The 12,759-nt window shown below is 38.8% G+C and overlaps 1 protein-coding gene across 1 annotated transcript in view; it reads right to left on the bottom strand.

Moving 5' to 3' along the window:
- Window positions 1-12,759, bottom strand: part of SCIN (scinderin) — a 48,515-nt gene that overhangs the window by 12,080 nt on the left and 23,676 nt on the right. The window contains exons 5-6 of the mRNA XM_071560815.1: window positions 4,595-4,687; window positions 1,675-1,807 (exon numbers count right to left, since the gene is read on the bottom strand). Of these exons, the coding sequence (XP_071416916.1) occupies window positions 1,675-1,807; window positions 4,595-4,687 (226 nt within the window). The remainder of the gene's footprint in view (window positions 1-1,674; window positions 1,808-4,594; window positions 4,688-12,759) is intronic.

The following is a 12,759-nucleotide window of genomic DNA, read 5'->3' as shown; positions in this document are numbered from 1 at the left end:
TTTGACATTCCTTTTCCCTCAGTCTTGAGCAAACACATATGGTGGACATAGCATGAGCAAGAAGATTCACACAAAGTTGAACAGCCAAAACAGTATCTCACTAGTTCTGAAAAGACTTAAATCACAGAAAGTGGGGAGGGGAGAGGGGGGAGAAGAGAGAGAGAGAAAAAGGGGGCATTTTGTTTTGCTTAGTGTGTGTGTTTCTATAAAACAAAACCTGTTAATAATATGTGCTTGGTTCATACAAGAACATTCTGGGTCTTTTTTCTCACTCTTCCTTTCCTGGGCTGCAATATGGTAAATAGAGCTGCTGTCCAGAACTGCCTTCACTTCTTCAGGCAGTGCCACAGACTGAGTAAAGGAAACTCCCATTTTTTTCTGGTTGGGCTGGGCTATCCAATTTACTACCACCCTTCCCTATCCATTGCTCCTTCTTCAGCCTTGCTCAGTGTTAGGCATCTCTGAAAGTCTCTGTGGGATAACATTATGTATCGGGTCTGTGCCCCAGCTAGCTGCCAGTGACTAAATTGCAAAGAAATGTTAGTCTAATCAGGTGCTCTGATAAGCCATTCACTGTATCCCATTTTGAATGCGAATATTACCGAAGTAATTCACACTTCTCAGCATAGTGGTCTGAAGTTTTCCAGCAGAGATGAGAACTGCAGTCCCCCGTGCAACGCTGACACTCACAGTTTAATGGGGGTTTTCCACACATTATTGTTATCAGCAGCAGCAAAGTGAGGATACACACAGGAGCACATAGGCAACAGTCAAAGAGCCTAAATCATATTTTATTTATTTTATGCCTGATCCTGTTGGTTTGGTTCTTCTAAGAGCTGTCACATAGAGCAACAATCAGCAATCAGGGGGTCAGATAAGGCCATCTGAGCATAATGCTCCCAAAACATTTTCTTTTAAAGGATGCTTCCCTAACTGCAAATGAAGTTTTCAGGCAAAATGCTTACAATGCTTCCTGGACTGACTTGAGAGTCTTGACAAGTGCATCAATTAATTATTTGCTTTTGAACATGGTAAAACAAAATGCAAATGCCACAGAATAATTAATACACTGCCTCAGATGAAAAAAAAAAGGGAGACACTCAGCACTAGATTTTAATGACAGCACCACAACAATTCAGCCACAAGGTGTCCAGACCTAATTCCCCAGCAGTAGGGAAACATTCAGACAAAGCAATTATAGACACTGCTACAGGCACTACATACCTCAGAGAAATATTTACCTAAACAAAAAAATCGTCAATGTATTTGCAAGCTTATGGGACACGCATCTTTCGATTTCACACCTCTGAGGAGCAATGTATGGAGATATCTACTCACATGAAATGTTCAGTGCCTAGAGATTTTGTCCCAGAACATAGGGATTTGATGACAATACACAGAACTCATAGAATTATTTATATTTGCTTTCTAATTGCCACTCAAATAAGCATTTAAGCACCCAAGCTTACAGGTACCTCAAAAATAGCCAGGATCATTCACCAAGACTCAGTCTTGAGGCCCTTATGCAAGTGAACAACACTTGTCTACAGAACACATCAGGGAAGAACTGTATCCAGCCAGTACTAAGTTCTTGATAGTGTCCTGAGGGTGTTGTGACAACTCCTTAGGTTATCTCTGCATAACTTCTGCATTTGCAACGAAGTGACCTCTTACCTTTCCACACAAAGATCTTCCTGGCAGCACCATTGTCCAAAATGAAGCACTCCTCAGACAAAAGCATAGCCATAGAGAAGGGGTTTTCCTCTGCTATCACAGAAACCTTCATGGATCCACTTGCATCTGACACCTAAGAAAGAAATCATTTCAGATTTAGATCAACTCTGGCTTTTATAAACAAATTAATTTCCATTCCAAAAATTACTACAAAAATCAGTTGACATTCCTGTATAAATGGCTATATGAAATTTGTGTGCTGCTGGAAAGTAAAAGTAGGCCAATGATTATTATTTTTTGTCTCACTTCATTTTACATCCAGTAGAGGGAGATGTGGTGTTAATTTTAGTGTGTTTGTTGGATCCCTGTCTCACAACTTCTTAAAATAAACCTGTTTCTCTTCCACTTTAATTCAGCTGCTCAAAGTTAAAAATCTGTGTTTTCTTCGGTCCCTCCTTTATACTCAGCTAAACTGGTGGAGTCTCTGCTACCAAGCAACCCACAATGAAGCTAAAGGTCAATGTTTTTTTTGTATGGCCAAACTTCGTGAATGAAGATTTGGGAAGGGCTCTCCCCATGTGGGTGTGCCCGTCGAGCCTGCGCAGTGAATTTTTTTATAGGTGAGGCACAGCGTGCGCAGAACTGGCCCCACCGTTTCTGTCCTGAGGTCCATCTACCTCGGCTCCGTGGTGTAATGGTGAGCACTCTGGACTCTGGATCACAAGGTCGTGAGATCCCGTCAGATCTCGGATGCTCAGCAGGGTCGGCCCCGGTTAGTACCGGCTGCTGTAGACAGTCCTGAGGATTTCACTGTCACTGTCCGAGCACGCTCAGCCGTGGCAAATGGACCTCAGGACTTAAACGGTGGGGCCAGTTCTGCGCACGCTGTGCCTGACCTAAAAAATCCACTGCGCAGGCTCGAAGGGCACACCCCCACCTGGGGAGAGCCCTTCCCAAAAAAGGTAAATGTATATGGTGAAAAACAGCATTTGAAATGATAACAAAATAGTTCTACACTGATACTAGCAAGTCAAATACCAACATTTATAACCTACTGGTCTTTAATTAAAAACTGTAATATAAAAGCTGTTGCAGAATCTCCTTTGTAACGTCTATGACCACTAAAGTTCTTGTAGACCTTTAAAACCTTTTCAAATTTACTCCTGTATAACTGAAAATACCAGATATTGCTAGTGAAAATAAATAATTATTATTGTAATAACTTTTTTAGCAGTCTTTATTTCCTTTTGTAATTTAAAATTAATTTTAAATACATCATCATATCTTACATTAAAATGTAAGATCTATATTAAGGTAAGATATATGTAAGTTATATCTTACATATATCTTCCACAAGAAGGAAATTACCCTGCACACAACAGATAAAAATCAACTATTGTACCTACTCTGAGGGCTCGCCTGTCTCCTGCCTTTGACACTCACTGTTATATATTGTAGCACATTTAAATCTAGCTAATAGAACTCTGTTAGCAGAACTGCGTACTTAGATGAATTTATTAGATATCCGTAGAAATTTCAGAGTTCTTAAGATCCTAAAATTCACTGCAAGCACTTTCTCTTCTCTATTTATGTTTTACTACAATGGTCCTCATCATACCTGGAGGCCTTCTTTTTCATTCCACTTTTCCCCCCTAAATGCTGCTATAAAGATGTGCCAGGTTTTTTTTGGCATGAAAGGAATGATTAACATGAACTAAACACAACACACAGACAATTAGGACTAAAAAATGGCCTTGTAACAGTGATCATCTTGTACAGGCTTCTCATAAACCCTAGCCACACCTACGGGTAGTGGAAAAATCATGTAACAGGCAGGGAGAGAGATGGTTTCATCCTGCTGTGGTCTATGGGATGCAGGAGCTGCAGAGGGAGTGACTCATCCTCTCTCACACTTCAAAGCAGCTTCAAAGCTACTGTAGATGGCACCTAAAAGGTCACCACATGGAGATCCAGTAGTTGTATGTGCTGTCATGTTGCCACTTGTTGGGCAAATCCTCCTTGTTAAGTGATGATGGGGAAGGGAATAAAGCACATTGTATGACAGATTCTTTTCTGTCACACAGGACAATCTTACTGCATGAGCCAGAGAATAAAGTGCTGAAGAAAAAGGTCCAGATCTCAATACCAGTGAAAGCTTATAAAAAGAAGGTCTTCCTTGCAGTCTTCAGAAGAAATTTTTTTTTTTTATTGGGGGCAGGGAGGAGGAGAACGTATTTTCTAGATTTCCTTAGAAACATCCCCCTTTCCCAAATATTTTCTCACTTCTTTTCTCAAGTAGCAGAACATGAAAGAAAGGGAAGCTTTGGCAGATAAAATAAAAGAGAAAATAGAGGCTTGGAGATTGTTTGTTTGTTTTTCAGAAATAGATGCATAGGCTAATATATAGATCAGATACTGTGTTGATAGGTCAAAGAATAAATTTTATGTCTCTTCTGGGAAACAGCAGTATGCCAATCATACTTTTAATGAATGTAATAATAGAACTTCCACTGATTTAAATGGAGGAAATATAAGTGTCTATCTTTCAAACTCTGCTAAGAATAACTTATATGACTACTAAAATTCTCACTATTAAAATTAAGAAGACAGAATGATTTCAAGCCAGTTAATTCTTCTTTGACCTCCACTGAGTGGGTCATAGGCCAAGGTTAATGAAAACAGAAATGAGTAAACAGAAATGTAATCTGTTTTTTCCCTCGAATTACCTGGGCTGTCTTGATTGACATCCCTTGAAAAACTTGTCCATTTGCTGCAAATCAACTAAAACAATGGCAGTTCCGTAAATGAAGCCAGAACTCCACATATAAAGAATGAATGAATGCTTGACTAGTATTGAGTGTATACGTAACAATAAATAAATAACTAAATAACTAAACAAACAATCAAAGAAGTAGCTTACCATATAGAGTTTAGCGCTTCTCCTGTTTGTAATGTCAGCCAGCTCATCATCATCATCCCCACACTCGGGAAGTGCTGGCTTGCTCCCTAAAACCTGTATAGGAGAATAAAAAAATCAATGCAGAGAGGGTGTAGGTGCTGCAGCATAAATACCTAAACACAGTAATCGAATAATTGGGATCATCTGTATATGTAATCCAATCTAAAACCAAACTCATGGGTGACTTGTTCACAAACATGGATAATTTTTTAAAACTATGTCAGATCTCCAGCAGCTTTATATTTACATGATGTCTTTCCCACAGGCTAACTTGCTGGGCATCTATACTGGGATAGGAAGTAATATATAGAAAAACACTTCAGAGGACACATACACACAACACAAAGAAAGGTTTATGTGATCCTATTCAAAGAGTGTGTTTATATGTCCGTCTTCCCTTTTACTTCACAGTAACTTTGAAACTGTTGGCAAACACATCTTACAATTTTTCGAATAATAATACTCTTAAAATGTACAACAGTACTAAAATTAAAGCTGACAGAGAAAAATATATTAAATTATTTTAATTAACAATATAAAATTATCAGATTAGGTGTTCAATAATATTAAAAACTAAAGGTTCTTAATCCTATTTTAAAGGGGGAAATTTAGCTAGGGTCTATTTTATGGTGTAAGAAATACATTTTCTTGTTCTACCACTAGAATATCAATTTTAACACTGTAGCTGTTTTTCATCATGGTAGTTTTACACCATGGGCAATGTTCTAAGAACTATCTAGAAATTTACAGAGGTTCCTCAAGGATATGTTAGGTCAGTAGTCACAACTAGATCCTAGTTACACTTTATTAATGATCTTTCCTTAATGATTCATATATGACCAGCTCTAAACATTACATTCAGAATATAATGGATTTCTATGAAACTGTGTTCCAGTATTAAGGTAGGAATTGATGTCTGAGTGACTAAATATGAACATCAAGTACAAGAACAGTATGAGCCTTCCTATTAACTTGAGCACTATCTGTATAACATGCTGTGCATTTGCATATAACATGCAGTCACATACAAAAACACTGCAAATATTTGATAACAGGAAAGCCAAACAAAGCATACAGCTGCAAAGAATTTGGAAAGAAAAACAATAGAGAATAAATATTTCATAGAAATCTGCCATCTGTGGAGCTCGATGACCTGGTAATGTCAATAAAATAGTAAAAGAAAATTAAAAATTAAAATAACTTTATCAAGTGTGATTGCTGGAGTTTAAGGTAAAATATTTTAGCTGTGACTCACTGAAGACAGGAAAGCCATTTCAGAAAGATGTTATCAGTAGCTCTTCAGTAGCTATCAGTCAGCTTTTCTTGAATTTACTCTACATAGGTGCAGACTTTCTATAGTATAAGCAAAGTAGGGCTATATGTTCATAACATAGTGCCACCATGCTGGTGAATGGTTAAAACAGTGGGTGTATGTGGTTTATCAGCACAAGGTTTCTGAAAACATTTCCCTTCCTACCAGCCTGCACGTAAGTCATAGAGCTACAAGAATAACTTTCTTTTTGTAATGCCAGGGATATAAAATTGCCAAATAACAGGCATGTATCTTTACCTGAAGACACTGAACAAGTTTGAGAGGTTTATAATATTTGACTTTCAGAAAAAATTAAGAGAGGGTAAAAGAGTCCTTTTAATAAAACTCCCAGAAGTCCATACTCACTAGTTCTCTGCCTAATCAGGTATTTACAGGAAAAATTTTTAAAAAAGCAATGAAAAGTTGTGATTCCTGATGCAGTTAAAGTCAGTGGTTCCCTTGCTGTGCATATAGAATACCTGTGGCACCACCATTTGCAGCATTGTCATGTAAAGTGATATAAATAAACTGCTTTTTTTTATTAATATTTTAACCTGAGTGCCACTGAATATTTTTAAACAAAGAGTTCCTGTTGGTGTTTTTTGAAAGCATTTTGACACAAGCAGCTTCTCTATTCACAGCACAGCCTACATGCTCCACTGTGGTGGCAATTAAACCAAGCACTCCCTATACTTTAAAAATCGGGCTTTAAAATTGGACCCAGCACAGTTTAGATCACTGGCCTGACCTGTTGGTGTCTTAAAACTGCATGTAGAATTATCTTCTGGTCTAGGTAGAGAATTATTCTCAGACTCACAAAGTCTGATTTTAGAAAATCTCAGTTTATTGGCACAGAGAGAGGGCTCAGAAGCCCCTTTACACAGGTGTAGTTACAGATATGAGATGAACTGCCCTGGAAAGGGTAGAAACATTGCGGTTCCAGGGAAATCCACTCACAATTCACTAAGCAGCAGCTTGCTTAGTAGCTTCTCTGGCTTCAGCAGGAGAGCAGAAAAGATAGATTACTCATTTTTGTAATCCTTCTACAGTCTCTCATAGGAGCACAAAAATAAATGAAAGGGCTTGAAGGTGCCTCTTCTTCTGCATTTGAAGTCTCACTTGCTTGTAGATCCTGGCATTCTGATGACCCTTGTTAAGAAAGGACATGATGTGCTCCTCCTGCCACGAGGAAGGAAAATCCAGAACTTGTGAGGAGGGCTTGTAGAGCCAACACAACCATCAGAAAAAAGCCTCAAGCTGAATCATTAGTGGGTACCTGCAAGTGTTGGTATCAAAACCCAAGATGATAACAAGATTAAAGGACCTAAGGACTATTTGAAATACAAATAGTAGACATATGTATGGCTAGGAACTACTTAGGTAATTTCCGTCACGCATTTGTTGCAAGTTTGTCTTATAGACTGGAAGACGAGACAAATCACGGAAGAAAAATTCTGTGCTTAAGTAGAAAGCAATTTATGCTGAAAAAGTGTTCTTTCCCAAAGACATACCTTCCAGAGAACTGATCATTTCTCCTTTTAAAGCAGACTCCCACACTATGGCTGAGCCCACACACATATGCCTGGATGTTATAACAACTGCTCCACTGCGTCTTAGCACCTCACGACCCAGAGTACTGACAGCCCTAGACTGGCTCTCCTGGGTGCTCTGAGGTTTGAGACCCTAGCTTACAAACATGCCAAGAATTCAGACGCACAAATCCCACCTATGCACCTGGAAAAAGGAGTGCTCTCTTGAGGATGCAAGACAGCCTAGCCACACTTTTCCCAGGCATCCAACCATATTGGCAAACTTCAAACCTTACCTCTCATAAATACACAAGTGCACACACAGGTCTCAAAATGGCTTTAAAAAAGACGACACTTCTCCTTTCTTCTTCTCTGTTCTTCCTCTTCTCCTCCTCCTCCTTTTCTTCTTTTCTTCTTCTTCTCCTTTCTTCTTATTTTCCTTTCTTCCTCTTCCTTCTTCTTCTTCACTACTACAACAAAAATAATCTCAGGAGTAACGAGGGGGCCTAAAAGCACACCCATGCCCCAGCTTCTTCATTCTTTGAGCTTAGCAGCCTTGATAATTTCCAAACCACAGAGAGTCTTCATATCACTTCATCTTATCTGTCCTTGACAGCTTAAAGTGTCAAACCACCCCTCACTCTCTGTTTCTCCACCACAAAGTGTTGCTTCTCCTCTCTTCACCATTGCTTCCTGCATGCAGGTTTATCAGAGTCCTGGAGAAAAGCATGAGCAATTCTGGCCTCAGCAAAGGGTCCCACAGGCGTAGTGCCTCTATTCTGCAGTGACTGCCAATGTGTACTCTAACCTCATGGTGTATCTGAGGTTTTTTGACCACTCAATGCTTAATCTGCTTCACAGCTATTTCAGAATAAGACATGCCCACAGCTGTCTACAGCAGAGCCTACCTTGCTTTACATGGCTACAGCCTAATGCTGACCTCTCAATGAGAGGATCAGACTGCTGAGTTAGTATTCTTTTCGCAAAAGTATTCATTTACTCCAAACCTTTAGATCTTGTCTGGAGGACATAACAAGAAGTCAATCTACATTAATTTTAAATTTTTTGGTTAAGTTCTATTAGACCTTTGTGTTGACAATCTCAGGTTAGCCCAAGAATATTGTAATGCAAAACCACGGAACATCAGTTCCTCTACAACTGCCCAAATTCACTCTTGTGGTAAATGCAATGTAGCTTAACCTGCCTGCAAAAGCTGTTTCATAAGTGCATGTGCACGAGCTCTTCTCTGTAAATATTTGCACCCCCTCAGAGAAATGCAAAACACAGAACCAGTGATTTTACTCACAACTGAAATTTCACCCTTAAAAAAGAATGAAAAAAATGGCAGACAAAAGATTTCTGATCTGAAGGAATATGACAATGTAAATAGCAAACATTGTCTTTATAACTGGGGAAGCCAGGTCTGCATCATAAAATAATGCATATTGATTTAATGGGGGCAAGAAGTTTAAAGAGTTCAGTGAGGCTGAAAATCCAACTAGGAAAACAATTCTTGAAGAACATGTCAGGTGAAGATTAATTAAGAGAGAAAACCAGCTTTATACAGTTTAACTTGTGTACAGTAGCAATGTGAGTTTCTTCTTCATATATACAGTTTGGGTTAGGTTTCTGGGTCTGAAACTGAACTATTTGTTGTGGCTGTGATCCCAAATATCAGATCACAAAACCACTCAAACTCCCCTCTTTATATCCTAATAACAACAGAAAGAACAGCAAGAATTTTACTTAGCTTAAAGCTGTCTAGAGTGCCTGATATTTTATTACTTAATACTTTTGGAAAACAATCAGGATTAGTAGCTCATCATTTACTTTCTTGCATGCTCTGACATAAACAACTATATCCTGCTCCAGAAATTCAAGGTGCACGTGTAGGCTGTGACAGAGAATAAACCCCCCCATGCAGGACAACAGAACTCACTGGTAGATAAAGGCTTAGATTTTTATTAATGTTCAAAGTAGAAAAGCGTATTACAAGGAACATCTCTCTGAAGTATATATTGTTTCAAGTATCTACTCCAGCCAGTAAAAGAAAAACAAAATCATCAGAAAGGGGAAGGGATGAATATGATGCAGGCTAGTAACTACCTGGCTGGCTCTGGGTACCAGTGTAGAAGATCATTAGGTAAAGGTGGCTTTAGAGCTTGGCTTGTAAACTGTTGAAAGTTTAATTATTTTGTGTTATTGGTTCCTCTGCCAGAGCATAACAACTGGTAAGGATATTTTGGGCCAGACAAAAATGGCTTTTGACATTAGTCACATTATGAATAGCCAAATATGCTTATTTTACTGGTTATTGAAACCTGGAACTCTTTCCATCAATCTGAGTAAACATTCACAGCCTTACAAAAAATTACACTCCCAACAAGAGAAACTTATCCTTTCACTGAACTGCTCCCAGGGTTTCTGCCTGAAATTGCCTCTCACTAGTTATTCCAGCAACAACTGATATCATTACATAGTCACCTAAAGCAGACCATCTCCCACTCACTTGAACACAGATTGAAAACAAGATAGACACAGCCATAATGCACCAAAAACTGGACAAAAGGATGGTTTATATTAACAAATAGCTCTGGCATGCTGTTAATTTCTGGGGGTTTACCATGTAATTTATCCACAGGACTTTCTGGCATTAAGGTCTAAACCTGATCTGTACAAATTCAAATTATTATAAAATAGCAAAACACATCAGTTGCTCATGGCACTCAATGCATACATTATGACCTACATTTTTAGCCCTTTTCTGTTGTCTCAGGAATTTCAAATGCAAATTGTAATTTTATTCAAAGCTCTATAATTAACTTCTTAAAAATAGGGCATTAGGCTTCGGCAGTTTTTCATGCAGTATTTGCAACTTTGCATATCTGTCTGGGATAATTTGAAAATAAAGCCTTTACTTATATGATAACAATATTCTGACATTAATTTTCTGTTCTGTGAAACTGGCCATGGATAACATGTTCACAAAAAAAAGTATCTATATCAGTCTTGAGAGTACAAATTTGATTATGTCAATAGTTTGGCTCCAAGGTAAAAACCCCTACCTTCTGTCCTGCTGGGACTGCACAGCTGGCAGCATCTAAGCCAGATATTTACTCTGAGACTGGGTGTGCATGAACTGAGTTGAGAAAATCCCCAACCTACATTATCTTCAAAAATGCCTTAGGATGGCATCTTAGGATGCCTCCAAGATGAACAGTGATCCTCCACTAAAGAAACAAAGAGGGTGAATGGCAATATCGATGCAAACACAGCAGTTCTTTTGTAGCCATTACTGCTGTTGAAAGAACATGGGAAATTGGGCTGTCCAGTGACCTGTCTACCTGCAACATAACTAAAAATTCACTAAGCAATCACCTCTATATATTTTTTTACGTTTATACTAATCCTTTCTACCTAAATTTTTAATCTTACTCCATTGTTACATCCTTCTCTGATACTAACAGTATTAAATACTGAACCCAAATCCTGCAGACACTTGCACTTGCTTGAGACGCCCATTTTTATTGCTTTATTGGGACATAAACTTAGGCAAAGACTGAAGTCTTTGTAGCTTTTCAGATCTCTCTTTGAAAGCCCTGTGGATAAAGTATCTTACGTGCTGCATGACAGTGAATGCTATGTGCTGGATAATAATGAAATAAATAAATAAATGTCAACAGGGAGCCTTGGACACAAAGAAGATTTATCTGATGAAATCCACAAAACTCTCTGCTTTTCGTTCCTTAAGTGCTTCCAGTTTTGCAGCTGTGCATTTGTGGATCCACCATGCAAGCTGGTCCCCAGGCTGTGGCAGGCCAGACCACACCAATAATGGACTAAAAAGAGGAGCAGGGCAAACACTCCATGAAGCTTGACCTGGAGGCAGCAGTCTGTGATTGGCAGCCAGAGATCCTGCTAGAAAGTCAGTACTCCCAGGGGATGCACAGCAACTGGAAGACCAGCAGGCAGCTGTGATACATAGCAGCATCAGGGTGAGCAGAAGGAGCTGCAGCAAGGTGTTTCAGCACTCAGTCCATGAGATGGAAAGGTGAAAAGAGCTACTCAAGGCATTGGAATATTTTCCCAGTGCACTACTGGCTGTATTCACAAGCTTAGCATATCTAGTCCCATACAGCAAACAGACCAGGTATGCCAGGGGATCCTCTCCGGTATGACACTCAAACTCTTGCATCCAATATAGACCACAGATTTGAACCCTAATGTTTAAGAAAGCAAATCAGAGAGTATTTTGACTGATTTTCTCTAATGCCTCCTGATGATGCTTGAAATAAATTAAGTATTTATTAGGACAGAAGAGAGAGAGCAAGGATGTTTCTTTCACCTTGGTTTTCTAGAAGACATATCCTGTTTGGCTCTTTGAAAATAATTTCCTCCTGCTAGTTTAGGTGCTCTCCACTAACTGATTTCTGTCCTTAAGGTCTTATACCTCCTCAAATCTTGTGTAGAGGAGCCAAAATGCTCAAAGTGGCTATGATTTACAGCTCTTGAGAGTTAGAAGTTGCAGCACTGATTATTACAGTATTTAAACCCATCTTAATTTACCTACCTCTTCATTTTTGCAGGTAAAAAGCCAGGGAGTATCAAGTCACAGCGAGTTATGTAAGCAGAAGACCTGGCCCTAACCACCTGCTTTGCAGTAGATAAAATAACTGTATTTACAGATTTCTTCAGCATTACACATGCACTGGTGGTAAAAACACTGAACTGATTCCACATGGAAAACATATGGAAAGCTTTCTTCGATACAGTTGTTCCTGACTCTCGCCTACATATGAAAGGACTTCTACTCCAATCCTATATGGCCTGGACAGGAAACAACAATCTATGTATATGAAGACTCTTAGGGAAAAAAACAAATCAAAAAACAACAAAACTACAAAGCTTTGCTCCCTGAGGCCTTTCCTGAACTACAGAACTTTTACTTAAGAAAATTCAAAAGCAACCTTGTGCACAGATCCCAGTTGCTCTGCACAGGCACTGGGATGAGACAGACCCCCCACATCCCTTCAAGGTGCATTTGTCTTGAGGAAATGCAGGATTCCAGAAAGCTAATAGCATAATAACTTTAAGATCTTTACACAGCAAGGAAAATACATCCTTTCAACTCTTCTTCATGAAATGCCCCTGTTGTGTGGAAGTACGTTGAAATAAGTGCAAACAACTCCATGTGGAGATAACAGCTAACAACTCTTGTCTTTATCCTGGTCTTTTAAATTATGCCCATTTAATAACTGAAAATTATTTTTTCATCAATAGATTTT

Source organism: Pithys albifrons, chromosome 7 (assembly GCF_047495875.1).
Source record: "Pithys albifrons albifrons isolate INPA30051 chromosome 7, PitAlb_v1, whole genome shotgun sequence".
In the NCBI taxonomy this organism is placed as follows: domain Eukaryota; kingdom Metazoa; phylum Chordata; class Aves; order Passeriformes; family Thamnophilidae; genus Pithys; species Pithys albifrons.
Note: the sequence above shows the minus strand (reverse complement) of the source record. Positions and strands in the feature narration are given on the sequence as shown.